At 43.4% G+C, this 26492-nt stretch overlaps 1 protein-coding gene across 1 annotated transcript in view; it reads right to left on the bottom strand.

Annotated features, from left to right (window-relative positions):
• LOC144694412 (uncharacterized) overlaps positions 1-26492 on the bottom strand; it is a 296780-nt gene that overhangs the window by 72957 nt on the left and 197331 nt on the right. The window contains exons 17-18 of the mRNA XM_078564775.1: positions 23553-23677; positions 955-2269 (exon numbers count right to left, since the gene is read on the bottom strand). Of these exons, the coding sequence (XP_078420901.1) occupies positions 955-2269; positions 23553-23677 (1440 nt within the window). The remainder of the gene's footprint in view (positions 1-954; positions 2270-23552; positions 23678-26492) is intronic.

The following is a 26492-nucleotide window of genomic DNA, read 5'->3' as shown; positions in this document are numbered from 1 at the left end:
CACAAAATCCCTAGCCTCTGACCTGCTCTTGTAGTCACAGTATTTATGGAGCTGGTCCAGCTAAGTTTCTCATCAATGGTAACCCCCAGGACGCTGATGATGGTGGATTTAGTGATGGTAATGTGGTTGAATGTCAAGGGAGATGATTAGATTCTCTCTTGTTGGAGATGGTCATTGCCAAGCATTTGTGTGGCATGAATGTTACTTGCTACTTATCAACCCAGGCCTGAATATTGTCCAGGCCTCAGCAAAGAATATGGGTATACAAACACTGACTCTTATTGTGCAAAGTAAGTATGCCTCAAATTTACAGAAACCAACACCCATTTTCTTCTTATTTAACCTCCCTTGCCAAACACTGGGTAGAGGATCTGCTCCCAGGGCACTGCTAGAAGTATTTTCAGAGTTGTTAGGAAAAGTGCTAAAGTAGTGGGCAGAAGTAAAGAATGAATATGTATCTCTTCACTTCATACTGTTTTTTTATCAGTCCCAGTATTTTACTCAAAAGGGTTTGCATCTTTGGATTTCTGTACCCCGGAGGGTTTTTATGCTCCATCATTGTATTTATCTAAGGGTGAGATAGACAGATTTTTAGTCTCTCAGGGAATCAAGGTTTATAGGGAGCAGGTAAGAAAGTGGAGCTGAAGCTAAAGATCAGCCATAATCGTATTGAATGGTGGGGTAGGTTCAGGGGGCCTTATAGTCTACTCCTGCTCTTATTTCTTATATTTTTATGTACCACCAACCCATCTTCAGATCTTTTTCAACACAAAGTACTTCCTAGGTACAAATAAGCTGGTATTTTCTAAAACACAGATAGCTTTTTTTTTTGTAAATACAACAGCCTGTAATCAAACAATTCATGTCACTGGAAAGCTGCAAAACACAATATTGATCATTAAGACTCAGTACATTTTTGTACATCTTGCTAAAATGAACAATTTTATTACTTACGTCTTTAAAGGTAGCCTCTTCTTCTTCGATGATTTATTATTAACATCCCCCTCACTAGTACCAGTGTCATCATTCACCTCGAATGAAGCAGGGGAATGGGAAGGGGATCCTGAGATTTTTGTAGAAGATTTAAATGGGTCCACAGAGTTATCACAGTTGTCCATGTCAAAACTGAATGAAGCATGAGGCAACTTGGGAGAATTTGGAACCTGTACATTACTGCTAAATGGGTTGAAATTAGGATCATCCCATTTAGAAGGGTCAAATGAATATGTGGTCTTTGGAATAGGGATATCATCAGGATCAGCAGTTGAATGAGATGGTGTAGCAAGAGCATTGTCTACCTTTTCAACTGTTGGAACCTTCTTGATTCCTATCTTTGGCTTTCTAAGTGGCATCTTTCCACCTGATTTTTTGCCAAATTTCTTAGGAACAGGCTTTTTATCTTGTTCAGTTTCAAAACTGTCTTTATCCTCAGAATAATCAAATTCCAGCCTCACTGCATGGCCCACAGCTGGAGGATCTGAAAGTGTTCCAGACTCTGGTGCTATTTTATCGGATTCTTTTAACACAACAGTAACAGTCTCACTTTCACTCTGTGCTACTGGTAAGGTTTGTTGTTTATCTCCACTTGCAAATGGATTATGGTCAGAAAGATTATCTGGATCAAAGCTGCAGGAAGCCTGATGAGGAATGGGAGAGTCCTGTTGATTTACTGCACTTTGTAAACTGTTGCAGGATGATTGCGATATAGTCACTTCTTTATTAGCCTCAGGGACTGTAGGCCTTGCTTGAGTTTCTGCCGCAGTTGGGGTCTCTGTTGGTTTTTCTGCTTGTGTCTCTGCTGGTTTCTCTGATTTAGTCTTCCTTTTTAAAGATAGTGGTCTAGGTTTCTTTTTCTTGACACCATGAGCATTATCTGAGGCTATGCTAAAAGCCTCTGCCTGCAAAGTTTTTGCCACATCCTCTGAGCGACCAACATCTGTAGTTCCATCAGACTTCCGTGTGAATGGAGGAGATTGTGGTGGTGCCGAGCTGGTACTGCTTGGAGCATGCAGAGGCTTCTCACTGGCTTGTCCACAAATTTTGGAACCTTCTGATTTCACAGGTGAACTTGGATCCAAAGGGGAGTGAGGTTGGAAAGAGTCTAAAACATCAAGACTATCAAAATCAATTTTATAAGCTCCACTGCTGGCTATCGGTTTATCTTCATCAAAGACAATTGAAGCTGACTCAGTGAGAGGTCTGAAGGAATCAGTTTCTTGCAGCGAGTTTTCAGGACCAACAGCAATCTGATTATCATCGGGAAAAAACACTGAAATAGAAATAAAGAAGTGATTACTATACACTTAGTGGAAACAAATCTGCATTCACTCTTGCTCTTTAAATTCAGATAAGCACTTCGACCCCAAACACTCAACTGCAAGCAATCCAAATCTTTTAATAAAGGTCATGTAAACATGTTTTAAAATTCATTCATGGGATGTGGGTGTTGCTGGCTAGGCCAGCATTTATTGCCCATCCCTAATTGCCCTTCAGAAGGTGGTGGTGAGCTGCCTCCTAGAACCATTGCAGTCCATGTGGCGTAGGTACACCCACAGTGCTGTTAGGGAGGGAGTTCCAGGATTTTGACCCAGCGACAGTGAAGGAACGGTGATATATCACCTATATATACCTTGATATATTTCCAAGTCAGGGTGGTGAATGGCTTGGACGTGAACTTCGATGGTGGTGTTCCGATCTGTCTGCTGCCCTTGTCCTTCTAGATGGTAGCAGTTGTGGGTTTGGAAGGTGCTGCCTAAGGAGCCTTGGTGAGTTCCTGCAGTGCATCCTGTAGATGGTACACACTGCTGCCACTATGCATTGGTGGTGGAGAGAGTGAATGTTTGTGGATGGTGTGCCAATCAATCTGGCTGCTGTGTTCTAGATGGTGTCAAGCTTCTTGAGTGTTGTTGGAGCTGCACTCATCCAGGCAAGTGGAGAGTATTCCATCACACTTATGACTTGTGCCTTGTAGATTGTGAACAGGCTTTGGGGAGTCAGGAGGTGGGTTTATCGCCATAGGATTCCTAACCTCTGACCTGCTCTTGTAGCCACAGTATTTATATAGCTAATCCAATTCAGTTTGTGGTCAATGGTAACCTCCTGGGCGTTGATAGTGGGGCATTCTGTGATGATAATGCCATTGAATGTCAAGGGACAATGGTTCGATTCTCTCTTGGTGAAGATGGTCATTGCCTGGCACTTGTGTGGAGCAAATGTTACTTGCCACTTGTCAGCCCAAGGCTGGGTATTGTTCAGGTCTTGCTGCATTTGGACCTGGACTGCTTCAGTATCTGAGGAGTCACGAATGGTGCTAAACATTGTGCAATCATCAGCCAACATCCCCACTTCTGACCTTATGATGGAAGGAAGGTATTCGATGAAGCAACTGAAGATGGTTGGGCCTAGGATACTATCCTGAGGAACTCCTGCAGTGATGCCCTGGAACTGAGATGATTGACCTCCAACAACCACAACCATGTTCCTTTGTGCTAGGAAGAGGTTCTAAGAACAATCCCTTCTCTGACTCTGTGGTGCCGGACTGCTTGTCTGACATGCCCTCTTCAATAAGTCTGCATTCCCTCTAGCTAAACATTGAGAAGGCTAAAGCTGTCATTTTTTTACCCACTTCCACCCCACCCCCCCCCCCCCCCCCCCCCCCCTGCCCCTCCTGGCCACTATCTCATGCTGGACCTTACTGCTCACAACAGTTCTGTTCAATCCTGCCAAACCTACATTTTCTCAATCAAGAAGACTGCTTACTTCCAACTTTGTTGACCTCCCATCTTCCACCCTCTGAACTCAGCTCATCCATGCAATTTGTTCTGTTACCCTAGTGCTGACAGGTCCATTTTGAAATTAATCTTCATTCTATCAGGGTAAAATTTGTCAGCGAGGAGGAGAAAATGAGGTAAAATATTGGGCTGGATTTTCATCCTTGAGTTGGATAGTTGAGTTGGTAAAATTCCTGACTCGGCCCACCTACTTGAGGGACCATAAAGAAAGGATGGGGGGTGAGGGAAACACATGAGGAGGTCCTTTGGGAATTGCCTTTCAAAAGGTTCCCTCATCCAGGCTATGGTTCACGACACCATTGAGTTGCCGTGAGCAGCAGCTTTTTGAAAAGCTGGGCCTGGCTCCATAAAAATTGCAGATGACTAGGCCATGCCTATCCCTGCAATGGAGCCAGTCAGGTTGGGAGAGCAGGATGCGGGCTCGCGACCTGAACCAGCCGCACCCTTGAAAGGCACTCCCAAAAATCGGAAACCCCAGGAGGGGTCCAGAATCCCGGAATTGGGACCAGTCCGCCATTTTTAAAGGGCCTCCCAAGTCATCCCAATTCAACAAAAATCCAGCCCAATACTGCCTGCACCCCCTCCCTGGGTGTGTTTACTCATGCAATATCAAACCATTGCTCATTTTGCTATTTATCGCAGTTATCACCAGTTTGAAACTATTACCCATTGCATGCAGCAAGTTAAATATTTTGATTCTTTACAAGCAGCCATTTCATGTTCATTGCTTTCTTATGCGAATAATAATATTTGTGGTCTGTTCCAATTTTGTGTGTAGTTTCATTCTGCACCAACCAAACAACTTCAGCGATTCAAATAATATTCCAGCAATGTTGTTCCAACTTGTTCCAGTAATTACAATGTGCCTATTTATAGGGTTAGAACATTCCATGTTCCGATGTCTAACTCTTATTTCCCTACGTGCTACTGAGTAATTCATCCTCCTTCAGCTTTTGTCTTATCTTATTATGTAGTTGGGTTGGGATTATTCTATAATGTTGTTTATTTACCACCCAAAGAGATTCCTTTTCTTGTTCCAGTTTGTTTTGGCACAATGGAATTCTTAAGACACTTAAAACCTATGAAAAAAGATCCAGACTAAGCTTTTTTTGACTATTCGTTGGTAAAGTTTGGGTGATAAAGGCAGATGTTAAATATCTTCCTCCTGAAAAGCTGCTGAAATTCTAACTGGAAAATTAATTCACAACCAGAATATACTTGAAAATAAAATTCAAATCATAAACAGAAGTTGCAATCAAACAATCACAAAATGTAAGATTCATCACGAAACTTGCCACAAAAATAACATGGCATCTGGAAACCTCTAAAGCTTCTCGAATGTATTAACTATGAAGCTGGAAGTGAGACTGCGTTGCAAATTTGTCATTTCTATGCTTCTACTAAAACGAAGAAATCTGGATAATGAAAACAACTGTATGCAAAGCTTTCTGCTACCAAACACTCAAAAGGTTAATAACATAATAAGATCAAGAAAGATATCATAAAATAATCTTGGCTGTAGGAACTATAGCAATATGGGTAGTTCCAAGGATGGTGCTAACAGCAAGAATCAAGAGATGATGGCGAAGAGAGTAACCCAGTGAATGAATACAGAAACTAATAGCTTAATAGCGAGCAATCCACATCAATTATATCAAATCAAGTCATCAAATGGACAGGAGTACCCCGCTTACGTACGGTCAAAAGTAATAATTGGATTTAAAGACCAAAGTTTGAGATCCTCAAGCCAACCATAATGAATTCATTTAAATGTTCTATCAGTGGTGTTACAGCTGTAAATCTTAGGTCAAAGAGTTGAAATAAGAGTTAATATAGATCTAAAGGTCAATTGTATCCAAGGTGTAATCATCATGGTTCATAAATGAAGAGGAGGTTGTTGATATTGAGCTTAATGAATAGTAAATGAACGATGCAAAGGACACTATGGGACAGAATTCGAGTCATTGCATTAACCTTTAATGTTATTGCACGATCTTGTTGTCCAACCCATCTCCTTTGCTTGCTATTCATTAGAAACTCATCTCTCCATGGTGTAGCTGGATGGACAGAGCAAGATTTTCTGCTTTAATTGTGCCACTTTAGGCCTGTCAATGGGGCTCGCTACCTATAAATTCCTTTTGCTTTCAGAATCGCCTGCCAGAAAGGGGGGGAAGGGAGTGGTGGGGGCATGGTCTAAGCCCTAATGTAGGAGAGAGGGGGCCTATTCAAAGTTAGCCGGAATGACCAGTGACATCATATGTCAAATTTCGTGCTATTACCACTATATAAGAACACCAGACACTGGCAATGTCCATGTTACTGGCACCCAGAATTAGTAAGCACCAGTAAAGGGGCCTATGAAGACTCATTTTCCCTCAGGGCGTCCATCATGGGGTGATTGATTAATTCCTTCCATCCATGATTTTAAGATTTTAGGTGCATATCTTGCCCCGCAGGCTGGTCCTGCTCAACAGGATCCTGAGGCTGCAATTGCCATTTCACACACAACCCCACCCCAGCACAAAGGTGAACTCCCCAGCAAAAATGGGAATAATGCAGTAAGTCCACCTGAAATACATAAATTAACCTAACCCTAAGGAATTCACCAAGGTCAATGGTCGAGGTGTGGAAATGCATTCCACTGAATTTAGCAAAGAGAAACTCAAAATTCTTAGAAATAGCAGATACCTTTTTTTAAATCGTTTTTTTTTAAGCGCACTCTTCCTTTCCCCAAACTCTCAATCTCAAAAAATGTCAAGTCATAGTAATGGAAGCTTGCGAGATCATTTAGGATCTTTCTTTTCTTGGGATTTGAAATGCAGCCAACTAGGCCATTCACACTTACTGCAGCGTGATAAGATGCTGAAGCATGAGTTTCTGATCTAAGTTTAGAATTTCTGATCTAAGGTTTGGTCCCTGTTCTCTGATCTAAAAACAATCATGCAAACAGCAGATTATTTAATGATGGAATACTGAGTGCAAGAAGCAAGTTGCTGAAAAACTTACTCAGAATAAAACTGCAATTAACACTGAATTTATACTAATTAAGACAAAATTACGAATTACAAATGGCAGGAAATGGTAACTCAAATAGCAAGTGACACCAAGTCAACGGAGAAAGAACTGGCCTTAATGCCTTGTTTCTGTTTCCTTGATGAATTTGCATGGTCCTTTCTCTTCTTCTTCCATCCCTTGTTATTATTGAATTTATTTGATGCATGCACACAGTTACTATTAAAAATAGGCAAGATAATCCAGTATGGAGGAGAATGTCATAATGACCCTGATTATCATTTCTATCAAGATCATTCAGTCACTTCTGCCTTCAATGCAATTCTAAATTCCGAAATTTTGCACCTCAAATGCTTGCTACTCTCAAAAACATAAAACAGCTTCCTAAATCAAATTATGATCAGAAGATCTGAAACTGAGTTCTTCAGCTCCGTAGCTCCACTTGATATAAGGAGAGATGATAGGCATCATGTGCTCGGGAAACTGAGCAGATATAAGGAGGTGAAATGAGCAGCGTCCATAAGCAAAGTGCAGTTACAGCTCAGCTTGTGCAACAGGGATGTTTCCTCCTGGCACGGCAAGCAAACATTTTCACAGACTCCAGGATCGGCTTACCCCCACCCACCTCCGTAATCTTGTCCCGTGTCCCCCAACCGCCACGATCCCCCTGGCCGCGATTATCTAACCACATCTCGCCGTGATCCCATTCATTTCATTCACCTCACCTCCCACCCTGCCGATTTCTCTGTTCTGCCCTCCCTTCTCTCTGCTCCTTAGATGCAGCCCTGCCCCGTAGCTTTGTCCTCCTGTCAATCAAGCTGGTTCTCAGGCAGGCAAACTGCAGAAAAACATTTAAAAGACTTCCGTCTGGAACTTCTACGGTATGTCCGGGAGACCCTTGCTTCCAGTTTGCCTGTCTCAGGAAATCTTCCCACTGCTCTCTCCACAGCCTGAGTAAATAACAGGACTTCTCACTTTTGGAAGCGTTGACCTTACTTTTAAGAATTGTACCCAATATAAATTTTTAAACAAATCACCTTTCTCTTGTTTTGCTCACATTGTAGCAGATGTAGGACTGAGATCAGAGGCCAATTCTCTCTGGAACAACTGGGAAAAGAGACAGGAAACAACAGCTGTGTGCTCAGAGGCCCTCCTGATGATTCATCATCCGTAGTCACCGAGCACACGCATTTGGCTCCAAAGTGAAACAGAACAGAAGGAGGAAAATATTTACATTGTCTAAAATCGTTTTTTTCCCCCTGGTTCTCAAGCTCAAAGTAATCTGAATGATTATAACTGATCAGACAACTTTCCAATGTGGTTAAAAATGGGACTCAATATATTTCAGTCGCGTGGAGAAATCACCACCATGCTCTTATGGAACTTCGAACACATTTTCTAATGAACGTCAATGTTGCCAAGCCACATTATTGCATTATGGGGAAAGACAATCATCGGGTGGGGGTGGATAATGACGAAAGAGAATTTTGACATTTTCAGCTGCCTATTCCAAGCCTGTCAAATGCTGCCGCAGGAGAAACATTGACACAGAGGTACGTAGTAAAAAGAAAGAAGAATATGGAAGGTGTTTTAATTCACACAAAGTGAAGTCAATTGCAGACCAGATAAACAATTCCAATTCTAGCAACTCAAAGGGTAGTTTTGCTTTCAGTTATCAGCTTGGGCATCATGTAGTAATTAAACTGCAACATGCATTCACAAAGCCATTGTTGCCAGTAAATGCAATTGAAGAGGTTTCATATCAAATGCAGCAAAACAAATTTCTACTGAATTGCACAGGGGAAGCTATCCAGTGTTCAGTCATACTGGCCATAGTGCGGGAGGAAATTAAGAAACTCAGTGAAATTAAAACATCTGCAGTGGAAACATGCTCCAGCATAAGAGGAGGCAGGAGCTGGATTCTGGGAAGTGAATATCTGATGACAGCCTCCCTATCTCACACTACTTTTCCCCCCTAAGATTTTTGAGGTTGTAATATTGATATAAAACCACAGGTAGCTTTTATATTGATTTTAGCCACCCTTAATAATTTCCCCGTAAACATCTCGGAGGAAAATATTTTGGATGTGAACAGACATTCATTTATAATTGTGTGCCCGCCTTTCTACTTGAATTCAATGATAGCAACGAAGCAGCCCCTGTCGAAGTATTTATTTTTGACATGGTTGAATTGAAGTAACTAAAATATCAAAAAGTCGGCTGTGTTTGATTATGTGAAAAATCTCATTACTAGATGCTAGAACTATATTTTTTGAATACAATTTGAAGCAAAAACATTTTCTAGTTTGTGTGCACTACACAAGGATCAAGATACCATCTCCCAAAGTTAATATTTTCACCGTTGTACTGGCCATTGTCCTGCTCTGCATTGAGGATGCCAGGCATACAGAAAAGTCAAGTGACACTCTTCCCTGCATACAGAAAAGTCAAGTGACACTCTTCCCTTTCCATTCTTCCAGCTGTATATTTGAGTATTGCTGAAAAAAGAGTTGTTTTTTATCAAAGCTTTTCATCTTGCGCTCATCAGGACAATTCGCAAGAAAATACCAATGTCGGGGCAACAACATATTTATACTGATGAAAAGAGAGTGTTGATTGGTTGGCAAGTGGACTCTGATTGGTAGAGGTGTTGCCTTGGAGAATGCACAAGTTGATGGTGAATGACAGTTAACTGCCGAGGATTGTTTGAAATTTAAACCAGGCAGCTTGACTCTGATTGGTCAAGAAATTGCTTGACAGTTAACTGTCAGTCACCATCAACTGGTGCATTCTCCATAAATGTCATTTTACCATCCCGCTACCACACTTAGTGCAAATCTGGGACAATTCCGCCCAAAGAATGGGGTAAGAAGGCAGCCATTCGATCTCTCCTCACCTGATCGTAAGAAAATACATTCAGCATGTGCTGACATTGACAAAGTAAACTAAATAGCCCAAATCTTCCATTCAGGGTTGGAACCCCTGTTTCCAACCCTGATCAGACAAAAATGTACACGTTTACCTTTCTCCGATTTTTCACTGCAATCTTCTGATGGAGGGTCCTGCAGAACTCAGTCAGCGCAGGGACCCTGGGCAGGAGCAGCAGAGAGAATCTGTGCAGAAGCTGTGCCCCTTCTTTAAAGTACTCAGTGTCATATTTTGGTAATGTCCCAAATCTCCTTGAAAAGCTATAGAGGAAAGCTAAGGGGTTAGGGTGGTAATGAAGTAAGGTGGGTAAGGTAAATGGATAAGAGGGTAAGGTGGCAGCTGGGTGGGGCAGTAGGTGGGTGAGTGGGTAGGTGGATCGGGAGTAGTCAGGTCGGGGGCTAGTCAGGTCGAGTTGGGGGCTCATCAGGTTGGGTCTGGGGGAAGTTGGGTGGTGGGGACTGGCCAGGTCAGGTTAGAGGTTGACTCAGGGAATTGAGGTGGGAGTCGGGGGTGTTAGTGAGAGTGATTTGGAAGTCAGTTGTATGGCTATCCAGGAGTTAGTCTAGGTTTTTTTCTGTCTAACATATCCTGCGTAACTATTCAGGTAAGTAAGTCGGAATTGTCTGAAATCTCCGACTCTAACTCAGAGTTGGAGACTTTTTTGGAGGGCCCCAGCGAGCAGGGGTATTGCCCATCAGAAGTTCAAATTTTCCAGGCAATTCCCACAGAATCCTTGTGTTGGGAGTTCCAAGGGGTCCCGTAACACATCTTCTGGGGTACGTATGGTCTCCGACCATCCAGAAATCAGAAGATCTTGGCCAATGTTCAGCAGAAACATTACAGATCCACAGTAGCTACCCCAGTATTTAAATACAAATTTTGTCACCTTTGGATTGGGGAACAATAATTCAAAGGGAAAAGAAGTCAAACATGGAATCATAATGGTACAGTAGGAGGCCATTTAGCCTATTGAGTCCATGACAGCTCTCTGTATAGAGTCCCGTTCACCCGCCCTGTTGCTACACACTGAAAATTTATTTCTCTCAACTGCACATCCAGTTTCCTTTTGAAATCATTTATTGGCTCTGCTTCCATCACTCTCATAGGCAGGAAGTTCCAGGTCATTACTACTCACTGCATAAAAAAAGTCCTTCCTCGCATCACCCTTACATCGCATTCAAAATCTCGAATCTGTGTCTCCGGACCCTTGTACCATCAGCTAATGGAAACAGCTTTTCTTTGTCTACCTTTTCAAAATATGTCACGTTCTTGTACACCTTTATCACATTTCCTCTCAATCTCATTTGCTCCAGGGGGAGCAACCCCAACTTCTCCAACTTAACCTTGGAGCTGAAATCCTTCATCCCTGGAACCATTCTGATAAATCTCCTCTGTACTGTCTCAAGAACCCTCACATCCTTCTTAAAATATGGTGACCAGAACTGGATGAAATACTCTAACTCTAATCAGAGCTTTATAAAGGTTCAGCATAGCTTCCATGCTTTTGTACTCAATGCCTCTATGTATTAAGCCAAAAATCCCATATGCTTTGCTAACCACTCTCTCAATATGCACTTCTATACACATGAAGCCCCAGGATCCTTTGTTCCTGCATACTCTTTAGGACTGTGCCATTAAGTCTACATTGCCTCTCTTTATTCCTTCTTCCAACATGCATCATCTCAGAGTATTTGTATTTATCAGGAAGATATAATAATTTCCATAATGTTATTTGTAAGGTAGAGTAATAGTGGGGTCTGTGTCTATGTATGTGTGTGTGTGTGTGTGTGTGTGTGTGGGACTTAATTGAATTAGAGACAGCTGGTCTGAAGGCTTTGATGTAAGAAGAGGTTAGGTTTGAAATGTTAAATAGGTAAACATGGGTGAAGTTTTAGAATGTGAGGCATAAAGGGAACATTTGCATTTTTAATTAAACCAGACTAGCTTGAATTCTAAAGAGGGGGTGAAATGTTTCACCTAGCCAGGAGAAATTAAGAAACAGTGTGTTTATTTTTCACAAAGATTACTGGTAAAATTGGTACAATGATAGATTTTTATTATTAGAGAGGTAAAGTCCAAAGACATAGTGAAACAATGGGAATTTGCATTCAAAGGGGAAAATATGTATAAAGGAGAGAAGGCTGTGTGCAAGGGAAGGAATTCTAAGATCTAACAAGTGTGAAAAGCCTCCAGCCTCTGTGTCCAAACTACTGTCTGCAAGAACTGAAGTTCCTGAAGTGAAGAAAACTCACTTTGAATTTGACTGTTCAGGGTATAGTGTTACTTGCCTGAGTCTTTTAAAATCTGTGTATTTTTACTGTTGCCTTAACGGAGGTGTAACTGAGAGTTGGATTAATTAGGGGAGCTAGAAGTTATCATAGTAGTAATTTGTAGCCTATGTATATGCTTAACATTATTTCTTTTATTAATAAATGTTTAATTTAGTTTTGTAAAAACCCTCTAAACCTCAGGTGGCCTTCTTATTACTGGATTCAAAGCCCACATCTTGAAATAAATACAAATTGCAAATAGTTGTGACAGCTGCTTCAAGTTTCCCTCTGGGATTTGAGCAGCTTAGCATTTACCATCTGTTGTGCCATAACAGTATTAAAGTCCATCCAGCAATTATCTGCCCATTCTGGTTACCTATCCATGTCCTGTCACATCCTATGGTATCATTCCCACTGCTTGCCACACCAATAAAATAATCTATTTGGTTATTTTACATCACCTCATAAAAATTTATGAAAACCACCCACAACCACTTTAATTGGCAAAGTGACCATTAGTCAGACTGAACTGCTTCATGTGCTGTTATTCTTCTCTGTGCTGCATTCCACAACTGAAGTAAAATGTCACATAAATAGAATGCACAATATTGTTTTAATTTACAGAGTAAAATGATAGTTATGTACTAGTCCAGGTGACCGAGCTTCACCTACACTGGTCCCTCCATTAGCCCACACTGTATTTTTTTTAAATCCAGTACAGTCTGATTTTCTTGATGCACCCTTTTACAAACGAACAATTAGACCTTTGCACACCAGCTGGAGTACCAGATGTCCTCCATAAATGGTTCCCTTCTTTAACAGCAGATTTAAACTACTGCTTCAATCACAATATCCACAACAACTTTTTCTGCATATATAAATAGAACTCTTGTATGGCGTCATCCCAGTTAACAAAACTTTCACCCACCAAGGCAACGGAGGAAACTCAATCAACAGGAAAACATTTCATTGCAATCTTCCCAATATAATATCCAGCTAATAAATGCCTTCCTCTTGTAACTATTGCTTTCAAGAGACAGACTCCTGAAAGATGGCGATTTAGCTTGTATCTTATAAACTCAGTTGATCAGCAATTAATTAATACTTTGACAGATGTTTCTGTCTTGCTCATAACCCTGGCTATTATCTTAACAAGCTTCCAATTTATAGCTTGTTCATATGGTGGAAGAGACCATTTCAAGAACCAAGTTCAAATCTACAGGGAACAAGAAGAACAGGAGAGTTGTTAAAATGAATCTCCAGATCTCTCAACATACTCTCAGCTACAACAGCTGTTAACCTAGATAATAAGGATAGCTGCCCTCAGCAAACTAATTAGCAGTTCCCAATTTTTCTTCCCTCATCAAATATGCCCAGCTCAGCATACTCAACTCAGTGAAGGGCATTGCTATTATCTGTGCAGTGCTGCTGTTCCTCTTTCCTTATTTTTTACACTATGTGACAGGTAGTGTTGCTCAAATTCTCTTGTGAGAAATACTATTCGATGCACTATCTTGCACATGCAGTTTTAAAACAAGTAGATAATTGGAGAGATAATGTGTGTTTCAGAATTCCACTTGCCAGGGTAGGTGATGTGCAGGTCCAGTTTGGATAATACATGGAGGGTTGTGACATTTGATGCATTCATTGGTAATAGCATTCCAAATCTTCCGTGTTACTATCCCCTCACCAAAAGGTATTCTTATGGTGAATGTTCTACCGGCATGCAGTCAGGATTTGCTATTGTGGAAGGACTGCCTGCATGTTTCTTCCCCTGGCTGCCCTTTCTGAATAAATGAAAGATATATTGAGAGCCAGAGTAAATGATTCATTCAGTTTTATTCAGTTCAGTGCCTTTCTATGCCAGTTTTGGCAGAGTGTGATCCTTTCACACCTTGCTCAACTTCAGCCCCTGTGAGCAAAGCGTGGCACTGAAACCATCTGTGGGAAAGCTCATAACGGCACAGAAAACGTATTAATGGGTTAGAGACTTTGAATAAACAGGTGCTTTTCAAAAAGCGAAAAGAAAGGTTATGCATGCAGGAAATCCAAAATAAACGAAAAAGTGCAGTGGTGTGAGTCAATCAGAATTTAAAACAGGAAAACCGTTGCTGTAAGGATGGCCGAGTTGCTTCTATTGATGATAGATTTGATCTGCAGACACTTCTTGGGTGGAATCATTGGGCAGAATTTTCCGTCTGACATGGGGGGGGCAGGGGGTGGTGGCGGCAAGCAAAGCGGGAGTGGGTGTGGGCGGGCAAGGACCTGATCACTGTCTGCCATCGGGTCCACGCCGCCATTTTATGCGTGTGGGCCAATTAAGGCCCACCCAGTTTATTTCCTGACTCCCGTGGATAGCGGGAGTGTGCGGGCAGCAGCGGGCGTGCACAGACCGCTGGGCCCAATGGCAACCCGGCAGCCTGTTTAAAAGAAGGCCTGGCAGCCTCCTGTGGGCTGCTCCCAATGGCCAGTGCAAGGCCGCAACAGAGGGGTTTGGGTGAGCAGGCCAGGCTGCAGGGTAGGCCAGCGGGGGGCCAGTGTGCCCCTCGTTTTTCTGATAACTGCCTTGCTGCCCTCCTCAAGGAAGTGGCAGCACAGCGGGAGGTGTTGGTCCCCCAGGGTGGGAGGAGGAGGCCCCCCCCCACATGACCAAACGTGCCTGGCAGGAGGTAGCGGAGGTGGTGAGCTCCCCTGATGTGGTGCGGCGCATCTGAATCCAGTGTCGCAAGCACTTCAATGATTTGTTGCGCTCTGGCTGGGTGAGTACCATGTTGGCATTGGGCATTTAACCCAGCAGGTCAGCTTATCCTCTGCGCTTCCCCCCATCCCCACAAATCTCAGTGTCATAACAGCATTGAATCATTAATGGCATTTTTCCTTTGCTGGGTGGGCAAGCAGATAGTGCCCATGCTGAGGTCAGCCTGAGTGGGTCATGAGGAGATGAGTTTTCCCCCGCAGCATGTGTTGATCTGAGTCCCACATGACTGGTTTGGGGGCAACCTGGAGGAGCTGCACCTAGGCGCAGACTCAGGACTCCAGCACATGTCCAAGTCAGGGTGATGAGATGGTGGAAGGGGAAATTCAAGCTGGCGTGGCAACAAACCATCAGCTGCCCTTTACGCTGCACGTGCTTGTGCCTCCTTGCTATGGGAGGAAATACCGTGTGGTTCCTAATGTGATGAAGGCAGCATGTGTCCAAGGGGGTGGGGGTGGGGGTGGGTGGGGAGCAGGCCTAGCATCTTTGTTTGAGTGATCAGCAGCAGCAGAGTGAGGAGGCATTGGAGGCCTGATATGTACCACTCTGGTTGGGGTATGCCGTGCGCAAACAGAGTCCATGTGCAATTTGTCCTAATCAATGCTTTTCTCTCTTTTTCAGGAGAAGAATGCGCAGAACGTGGCCAAGCGTGTGAGGACTGGAGGCGGCCAGGCACAGCTCTCCATACAAACCTGCTTCGAACAGGAGGCCCTTAAACTGGAGAAGCGCCATGCATCCAGGTCTACTGGTGGCGGTGAGGCTGGGGTGCCACGGCCATGTATTTATGCCCAACAGTGAGGTCAGCATTGTTCTCCCAACAGCCATAGCACTGATGATTGTTAAATTAGTTATTGTTGCAACATTGCTGGACCATTGGTTATGGAAGGTTGAGCGTATAATGATCCAGGGGGACAGGGATGAACTTTGTCAGTGTCTGCACACTAACTGATCCACTGTCCTTGTTCTTCCTTTCAGCATCATCAGAGCACGGCCGGGAGGAGGAGCAGCAGATGCCCCCTCTCGCACCTGAGGGGCCTGAAGTCTCACCAGCATCACACCATTTCTGCGAGGCAGGCACCAGCACAGATACTAGCACCTCGGTAGGAATTAGAACAACAGTTAGTGTCCCGGGGCACTGTGATGGGGGCATTTCACAGTCACTGGAGGAGCTGGCAGAGACAGAGAGTGCCCATGGCGCCAGCAGTCAGAGGACTGCAGGGAACCAGGCACATGCTCAGTCGGTGCCTGATGATGTGCCTCTGGGGTCGTCCGCAACACAGCAGCTGCAGGAAATGCGGCCGGGTGTGCGGGAGCATCTGGGGGAGATACATGAGGCTGTGCTTGGCTTGGTCTCCGTGGTGGAGGAATCTATGTGGACGCTTGGCGAAGCAATGAGACACATGTCCGAGTGCCATGCGTCCTCCATGGAAAGAGTTGGGACTCTCGTGGAAAGCCTACTCCAGGAGATCAGCCAGGGCTTCCTGGGGATGCGCTCTGACCAGCAAACCCTCACATCGGCATTGACCTCAGCTGCTCACTGCCAGTGTGGGAGATGGTGTGGGTATCAAGCTTCCCAGCTTATTGCCCATCCATCCAAGGTAAGCAGGGAGGTCCGAGGCGACCTCATGTTGGCGCAGCAGCTGCCTGTCGTCTCTGCGGGCTCCTCTCAGGACGCTCCGGATGAGGGCGGCAGCTCCTCCGCCCCTCTGCCAGTGACCATAGCATCCAGTGAGGCTGCGACGACTGGGGAGACGCCAGCTGCAGAACAGGCAGCTCCCTCCCAGGTGGGGCCAGCACAGGCTCCACGGGCCAGAGGACGACTGCCAAAGTCATCGAGGCCAACAGGACAGCAGAGTCAGCAGGCTGGCTCACAAGCCACTCCGAGCGATGGGGCAGCACCAAGACGCAGCACCCGGAAATGAAAGCATAAGGCACCTTAGGCGCACCATGGGTTTATCACTGGTGCTTTTGTGTTGGCCCGAGATTAGGTCTTAATTAGTTCTTTTTGATTGTTAACACTATTGTTTTCTCTTTGTGATAAGTTCTTTTGCTTCACACATTAAATGCAGATGTGTGACCATGGCTGAGGGTGCCTCGTTTCTTCTGCATGTGTATGGTTGACAAGATTATAATGGTTGATTTGTTGGACATTCAGCTTTATTTACAAGGCCCTTAGTTAGTGCTGCTGACCTGGCAGATTTTGCACTTAGGTGTTGATTATCAAGCCTACAGCCCAGGCTTGCCCTGGTGGTCCATCTGTGTTGCGCTAGCTGAATTGTCATTGGATTAAAGCATCCCAGGTGTCCCTGCCTCCCTGGAGTAGTCCCGGGTCACCATCCACCCCCTCAGCATTTCCATGTTTGTGCTCATCGTGTGCAGCCACAGTCACTGCGTCGACGTCTTCATCGTCCACTGCCTCCCCCTTTCCAGCGCAAGATTGTGGAGAGCGCAGCATGCAACCACTATCAGTGACACACGATCTGGGAGGTACTGGGGTGCTCCCCCTGAGTGGTCCAGGCATCGGAAGCGCATTTTGAGAAGACCAATAGCCCTCTCCACCACAGCCCTTGTGGAGGCGTGGCTCCTATTGTACTGCTGCTCAGCTTCTGTTCTTGGATGGCGGAGAGGTGTCATGAGCCACCTTCTGAGGGGATAGCCCTTGTCTCCCAGCAGCCATCCATCCAGCCGGGCTGGAGCACTGAAGAGCCCCAGCACCTGGGAGTGTCTGAGGATGTAGGCGTCATGGGAGCTGCCTGGGTACCTTGCACAGACTTGTAGAATCTGCATCCTGTGATCACACACTATCTGCATGTTCATGGAGTGGAAGCCCTTCCTGTTGACGAAGGCACCGGGCTCACCTGCTGGCGCCTTGATGGCCACATGTGTACAGTCTATTTTACCCTGGACACGGGGGAAGCCAGCAATCGCTGTGAAGCCTCTGGCTCGCTGTGTCTGGCTTGCCTGGTCCAAATGGAAGTGGATTAAGGTCAATACGCGCCTGAACAGAGCATCTGTAACCTGCTTGACACAAATGTGGACAGCTGATTGGGAGACACTGCAAAGATCGCCCACCGACCCCTGGAAGGAGTCAAAGGCATAGAAGTTTAGGGCAGCTGTGACCTTTAGTGCCACTGGCATGGGGTGTCCATCCACACAGTTAGGGGAGATCTCAGGCCCAATCATCTGACAGATATAGTTGACTGTCTCCCTTGAGAGACGGAGCCTCCTTCGGCATTGCACCTCAGACATATTGAGGTAGCTGCTTCGCCGCCTGTATACCCTGGCAGCAGGATTGTGGCATCTTCTGCAGCCCCTTCCGCCTTGGACTACCTCTTGGCCCTGCACCCCTTGTGCCTGCGCCTGTCCTCCCAAAGGTGGCTCCCCTGGAGGCTGAATGTGCACTCCTGGCTTCCTCCCCCTTCTAGCCCTCCCTTCCTCAGAGGAGGAGCTGCCTCCAATGGGCAGATCAGATCCATACCCAGGCTCAGGGGAGGCTTCCTGAAACCTGCTAGCCCAGAAAAGATTCCTCATTGCAGAGTGCTGACCTGAAGGCTAAGAGTCCAGAAAAAGCAGCTGGGATACGTTCTAAAGTATTGCAGATCACCCAGGCAAGTTTGAAAAATTTTCAACAATAAATACTTCACCAGAGCAGATACAACCCCACTAAGCCCTCTTATCCCGCCTGTGGATGAGGTTAATACAATTGTCTCTTACCTGCCTGCCTGTTGCGCCTGTGCGCCAACCCGAAGATCGCACGGGCGCCGAAAAATCGGCGTCAGTTGAAGACTAAAGGGCCTTAAGTGGGCCCTTTAGGTTTAATGGCGGGCAGGCGTCAGACTTCATCGCGCGCCTGCCCAGCGAAATATCGCGATGGACATGCAGCAACGTCAGGACACTTTCCCAACATCACCGTCCACCCCCCCGCATGTCAAACGGAAAATTCTGCCCATTAAGTTTATTTACAATATACTCAGCAGCAACTACACGTGGGCTTTCAACTCCAACTCTATCTTTACACTGCCTGCTGGGATAGCCCGCGCTACTCCCCTATTGGTTCCGACAGATCATGTGATCTTTCTTAACAAGTATTATTCTTAAAGGTACATTACACACTAAATAAAACCATAATTACGACAACCAGTTAATGTTTCAATATTGTATTAAGTACCAATGAAGGGTTTCATTACAAAATGTAAACCAGTATTTCATTTCCAGATAGTAATTGATCTATTAGGTTTAAGCCCCATTCACGGCTTGAGCACATGATCTAGGCCAACATGGCAGTACTGAGGGAGCACTCCAATTTCAGAGCAGCCATCTTTCATTTGAGATGTCTGCCTGCTCAAATGATCCCATGGCACAATTCAAAAAAGAGCATGGAAGATTTTCTGTATCCCGTCCAACATCTGTCCCTCAACCAACACCCCCAGAAACAGATTAACTAATCATTTATTTCATTGCTGTTTGTGGGCGTCCTGCTGAAAATTGACTGCCTTATTTGCCTACCAAACAGTGGTTACACTTCAATGGTAATTCATCGGCTGTGAAGTGTTTTGCAATGTGACAGGGACATCGACAGCGTTATATAAATTCAAGCTTGTTCTTTCTCTGCGTTTCCTTGTTTTTCTTCACTTAAAAATGAGCTGCTCGGTTCAATTCTGCCTGAAATCTGAGTTAATTGAAAGCCTTGTCTGCAAGAGTTCTACTTTTGATATTATCTTCACCTACAGGTTATTACGCATTTTTATATATTAATGCCAACATTTAGGGGAAAAAAAATCAGACCATGTTCCCATTAACCATGCGGTAATATTAGTCAGATATTCCCTTAATGAAATCAAACACCTTCATTAGAAAGTAGGGTAATTAATTGCTGCCAGGTAGGTCAGAAGCTTCTCTTTGTCAAAGTTGCTTCTCATTATCCGGACTGGAAACATTCAAAGAGCAGTTTCCTGAAAAATTATTGTTCTGGAGACAACAGAGTTTTGTTTCTTTTGTTCAGACTCTCTGCCAAATTCAATACAGGTGCAGGCTTTCAAAAAATCACCATTGCACACCAACCCTTGAACATTAGTTTACAGTTCAATTATTGGAGCTTTCCACGTTAGGATGACTGATAGCATTGGAGTCCAAAACACTTTTAAAATGTTTTAATGGATGTAGGCTCAAGATATGAAAAATATGTAAATACCTATGTAAAACTTTGCATCCATTAAGCATACGCAGGTTTGGATATCATATTATTAGAATGACATCCAACCTCATTTTTCTGTTCAGCAATTAGATTCCAAATTGAAGAATTTTGTTGAGTTGGAGGAAAATGTAGGATTGTCTAGTTTAAACCCAATGGTTTTTTTCAGCATATCTAGGGAATTTCAAATTTAGACTATGTTAATCTACGAGTTTGAAACAAACTGTTTCCAAGGTCAATTAAGTCTCTTGTTTTCACTGATACTTTGCTTTCCAATCTTTCATGCAATGAGGAAATATTGTTGTATTCATAAAAAGCATAAGTATTTTGGGTCATTGCCAGAAGCCAGGAGAAATATTGGTGAAATACATAGCTGGCTGAGATATTTTGAATTAAAGTATTAAAATTAAGTTCCTTATGTAAAATAAAAGGCTTATTATTTATTTAACTCCTTTTATGACCTCAGGATTTACCGTAGCACTTCTCAGCTGAAGTTTGGTCACTGGTGTATAGGTTAAAATTATGCCCATCAAATCACCCAAGATCACTTTAACAACGTGTGGAGCATATATATTGTGTGTATAAATTTCCACCCACTGCTTGACCAATTAGCTATCGAAATAAATGCACATTAGTCAATCCAGAGTTATTTTAATTCATGAGTCCAATAATAGGCATAACATGTTTTCAAGTAAACTGGTGAGCTTTTCTGAACTAAATGCTCTGTCATTAGCATCTCCAATAATAAAATATGAATAGGATGGAGTAGTTAAAAGAAAAACTGCCTGAGAAAGATCCGCCTGTCTTCATTCTATTTTTAAAGAGTAACAATAGATTTGTACAACACGATTTATCCACAAGCCCCTGCTGACTTGAAATTAGTTCAATGCCAGCAAATACATTCAACACAAAATGACACTTCACTCTGTCACAATGAAAATTTTCAACCTTGTAAAAATTTCATATATTTGGCAAGACTATGTAACTGAAAGTAATTCCATATCATTTTAATTTGTCTGGCAAGTATATGAACTGTTATTTTTTTTAAAAAACAAACCCAGGCCCATTTTGGAGCTAGATGCTGCATATGTTCAATTAGGTGTTCAATTATGTCCAATTGTGTGCAGCATTAGTGATTTATTTTTAGCAGGCAAGTAAGGATTCTAAAAGCCTTACATTGCACTGTGGAATCCCACTAAAGAAATCCAAATGAGAAGTGTGCATTCAGGGAACCTTTAAAAATGAACACTAATGTAAAGACCTACAGTAATCTGCTCAAATACCCTACAATGATGTTATTGCATCACTTACTGCCTCCACACAACCCAATATGTAAATGCAGTAATTTTTAAAAATGCAAAGTCTCACAAAATCTCAGCTGCAAAGAGAAGCTACCATTGCAAACTGTGAAAGCACAGTGTGCAGGTTTTAGAGCTGGTCGTTCCAGAAAAGGAGGCAGCCTTATTGTGGCAACAAGGCTGACTCAACATCATCAGTGAAATAGATTTCAGCGGCGTGGGCTCCAACGCCGAATTCACTTTTCAGGTTGTAAACATACAGCCACCATCTTAACCTATTGAAATAGGACTCTCAGTTCTTACTGGGGATGATTTGCCTGGTGTTAACAGGATGCTAACAGCTTCAAAATGAGGTCGGTGGCTGATGATGGAGCTGGCTCCATACAAAAGGGGACTTACACCAGGTGTGCAAACAGCCTACCTGTTCAGGTGAGATAGGCCCCTTTAAAAGCACATCTTATGACATACATAAGACCCCATTTACTATTTGGTAGGTTGGAACTGGTCAGAGCCTGCGTCATACATGTTCTGTTTGGTTCCATTGTTGCTGGGGCTGAAAAAGCCATGGTCTCATGGCAATGTCACTGGACTAGCAATCCAGAAGCCCAGGCTAATGCTCTGGGGACATGGGTTCAAATCCCACCATAGCAGCTGGTGGAGTTTAAGTTCAATTAATAAATCTGGAATTGAAAGCTATTTTCAGTAATGGTGACCTTGACAACCATCATTGATTGTTGTAAAAACCCATCTTGTTCACCAACGTCCTTTAGGGAAGAAAATCTACCATCTTTACCTGTTCTGGCCTACATGAGACTCCAGACCCACAGCAATGAGGCTGACTTTTAACTGCCCTCTGAAATAGCCTAGCAAGCTACACAGGATGAGGGCAATTAGGGATGGGCAACAAATGCTGGCCTTGCCAGCAACACCCACATCTCATGAAAGAATCAAGAGGACAATAAGGTAGGTTTGGAACTATTTTGGGATTCTGGAGGAACATCCATGCCCCTCCTGGCTCCCAAAAATAACCTAGAGTGCTGTCACCCCGGGGGCCTCCTGACATAATTACAACCCTGCACTCCATCCTGAATTTACCATCCTGGAGGCCAGAGCAATCAGTATTGGTAGGCCTTTGAGGGCTGCATTGGATTGCTCATTTGGCAGCCTTGGTTTAAAAGACTAAAAGTTAGTCACCCAAAGTCAAAATCAACCCCATTGTTTTAATATCAGACTTCTTTCTTACGCCAGCAGTTTAATGCTATGAGAATCCAAATTGTCCTTGCACGTACATTTCTTATGGATGTATTTTTCGAAGAACAGAAAATGGGGAAAGAAAGGATTTCTCAGAACAGAAAGATCCTGCCACCAAATTTTATAGATAATAACTGCTTCAAATTCCAAATTAATCAATTCAATTTCCCGATTTTGAGACACATATTTTAAGTTGAGCTGTCACTTCGCTCACTCACTCACTTTTCCAGAACCGTTTCATCCAAATCAGGGTCATGGGGAGTCGGAGCATATACCGACAGGCAATGGCACGAGGCGGGGTACACCCAGGAGGGGTCACTAGTCCATCGCAGGGCAGCTATCACTTCAGATTTCATTTAAATTAAAAATAGAGGGCACCGCTTGGAAAATACCCTGGGCAGAATCTTGTGCCCTCCCCCATCGTGAGTTTGGTGGTGAGTAGGTGCCCTGCCACCATCCCGCCTCCACCCCAATAAAGTCTGTGGTGGGAAGGTCTGTGGCAGCCTACCCGCTCCGCCGCCAACTGAGGCCCTGGAGTGGGCAATTAATGCTTAAGGGGCTCATTCCATCGTCTGCTATTAACCCAGTGGTTGGAGGGTGGGCGGGCCATCCCTAAAAGAGGCGACACAGGGTTCTTGCTGGCAAGTCTCCTGTCCACTCCATTAAATACCATTCCATAGCTTTATGTTAGCAACAAGCATTTATTAGCAAGGAATTATTTGGTTACACTTTTGTATTTTGAGAGGAAGCTTAGCAATTATAAAAATAAAATTAAGGCATTGTTTGTTTCTTTTAAGCTCTTTGAAAGACCCTAAGTCATTGTACACTTTCATTTGGTTCAATGCATCTTGAAGTATGACCCTCATCTTGGAATGGTGTGGCATACGAATTACACAGCAAGTCACAGTAACAATAGGAAAAATAAAAACTAAAATAAATAAAAATAAACACTTCAAAATTTCCATCTTTCACATGCACCGCTCTATGCTTTTGTGCCTCCATTTTATCAATTTGTCTTTCAGCCGGCCCTCATTAATCGTTTTTAGCTTTCTTTACCTGACTGTACTGAAGGCAGATGTTCTTGGCTTTCCTTTTCAGCAGCAGTAGGAGAGATTTGCGGAGGGACTTTGACAGGTGTTGTCTCTTCAGGTGTCTCGAACGCTCCCTCTGAGTCTGAGCTCCTAGAACAAGGTGAACACATTCTGTGAAAAGTCAGTTCAATTCCATTGAGATTCTAACCCCATTAGTTCTGATCCTCTTATGCTACCATAACACCAAAAGAACTTGCCTAGCTCCAGTTATTTTCTGCATGAACTGGAGACTATAGTCTCCTCCACCACATACAGCAGACCATGTCCATCGAACCCATTGTACTGGAGACAGTATATGCCACGGACTAAAAGCCATTTCTTTCCTAATTCTACCTACAAGATATGCTATAGCTTAGTTCAAACAGAAGAAAAACGGAAGAATTCCTGTTCAGTTGAGTGAGTGTAAGTCACTGCAGGCAGGGCATCCTTTATGCTCCCAGCGACTGACATTCTTTCACAAGCTCCTTGTATGGCATAAAGTAGCTGCCTTTACACTCAATTCCATCAATCGCTCTCCATTCACAGCGTGAAGTCGATGCTGGCAGTGCATAGGCTGGTCCAGAAGGGCTTCAGTGTTGTATCTGACGGCACCATCCATTTGATTGACCAGAATCTATTCTGTTATTTTCACTGAATTTCAATCAGATGTCAAACCCCATTCTCGCTTTCACAGCGCCACTGCCTGGAGCCTACCACTAGCATGGAGGTATTCTGTTAGCAGAAACACATACACATGCAAAGAGATCCTCTCACTGCACCAGCACAGCCCCTTCATTCTATTGTACCAAACCTCTGTGTTATTGAGTGCCTTAATGGTTCTGTTTCCAGGGTAAGAAAAATAAAATAAATTAACTCTTCACTCTCAATGAGCTTCTTTTCTGGGCAGATTATTTTATATTACATCAAAGCAGCAGGAAATTGTGATGGCGAAAGTAGTGCTAATATTTCAGCTGTTAGCAATAAGTCAATATTTGTGGCAGCTCTAAAATGATAACAGGAGGTCGATTGGCAAGATAGTGGCACCATGGTGTGTCAATAAAGTAATCCCCCAGATCAGTACACAGGGAATACAATTTTTCATAAGTGACTACCAGTTTTCCTTAACACTATGGTACACCAGGGTTTCACAGTAAAATATAAGCTAGGATAGGAACAGGGTTAGGCCATTCAGCCCCTCTATCCTGGCATTCAATTATATCTATGTTGTCTAATATATTCACCGCTCGGCACATGTGGCAAATCACCCTGTTTATTTTTAGAGCCACACAGTACTGAGTTGTGTTAAAGTTTTGGCATTGGGTGTGAGTGTGGGTGTCACTCGCCAGACCACTATTTGTTATCAGTCCTTAATTGGGCAAGGAAGAATCAACAATGTTACTGTTGGACAGGAGTCACACATCAGTCAGATTGCAGCTATGCTTATCAAAATGTAGCTCGGTTGTCAGGTTTTTGGTGACCTGGAAGCTGAAGGACCACTTGCTTAATGTAACGTGAAAAATAGCCTGCCTTCCTGGTTCTCTCTGGATGCTTCTAAATGACAATATGCTTACATCTGTGGGACCACTCTGTGAAACGCTGTAAAAGCAGGAACAACCTTCGGAAGGACAGCAGCTTGATTGCTCTTGTAATTTTCTTAGGGGATGCTAACTGAAAAACTGAATTTTGCTTAGTTGGTAGTTGGCAGTTAATGCAAAAACAGTTGAGGCACACGAGTGACAGACAGTAATGCATAGCTGTCACTGAAGGTTGAAAAATACAATTGTGGCAAGATGTGGCATTGCAGCAACATCTAATGTGTTAATAGATCTGTTGAAACAAACAACTGAAAGAAATAAGGCACTATTGGCATAAAAGGAGAGATTACAGGAGGCTGGTCATGGGTCAAAAGTCGATTAAATGTCCAGACATGGCATTCGGAAATTGCAGGTGACAGCACATAAGCAAGGCAAGAGTCAGAAAGCAGAAGAGTGCAACATTAGAGATTTGTCAATTCTCTTCCCTCTGTTAGGCTCCTAACATGTCAACTCTGATAAACAGGGACAGTTTACTCTTGAATTTTTTTTTATATAAATAAACTGGAGGACACTGTCAGAAACAGAACACTTCAATTAATAGGTTGTCACAACCCTTTGAGAGAGTATACAACATGCCTGATTTGCAGAACAATTAGTTTGCAAGTCTCATTTGAAACTGTTCTCCTGACTCTGGCAGCAAGAGTATCGGTCTTAATTGCTGACGATTTAAAACTTCAAGTTTATTTTCAAAAGATTGTGCATTTGTTTTATTAATATTGCATATATTTTGTACCATGTGGTGAATATGGTGACCTGGTCGCCACAAGTTTGGCAGGCATCAAAATCCTATTGGACAGCAGTGAATTAGATCATGATTGATCAGTATCTTAACTCCATTAACCGCCTTGGTTCCATGTACCTTAATACCCTTCCCTAACAAAATTAAGAATTTTCTATGCATTTTTCTAAATTTGAAACATTACCACCCGCATCCATGATAGGCTCAGTTGAGAGCCAGGCCACGGCTAATCCTTGCATATCTCCAGGGAGCAAGTGTATTCCAATTCGTAGCTCCTTCATTGGGAAAAAAATCCCCACATAAATCTGGGAAGCCATCCATCTCCAGTTTCCTTCCTCCCAAGGATAAATGTACTTTGAGATTTTGGAGCTTCATTAACTTCTTCAATACTCAGTTATTATGGCAGCTCTCCAAAAATTTAAACTCCTTAATGTGGCGCTTATGATTTTGAAGCTTGTCACAGTTTGGTTAAATGTAAGAGCAAGAATTCTATTTTCTTCTTCGTCTCTGCATGGTTTGGTGGGGGGGAAAGGGGGGCAAATCCAGCCGAGTCAAATCAGAGGTTCAGTTATCCTACAATTGTGATCAGATG

The sequence above is a fragment of the Cetorhinus maximus genome, chromosome 20, assembly GCF_964194155.1.
Source record: "Cetorhinus maximus chromosome 20, sCetMax3.hap1.1, whole genome shotgun sequence".
Classification (NCBI taxonomy): domain Eukaryota; kingdom Metazoa; phylum Chordata; class Chondrichthyes; order Lamniformes; family Cetorhinidae; genus Cetorhinus; species Cetorhinus maximus.
The sequence above is the reverse complement of the archived record's forward strand: the minus strand, read 5'-3'. Positions and strand labels throughout refer to the sequence as shown.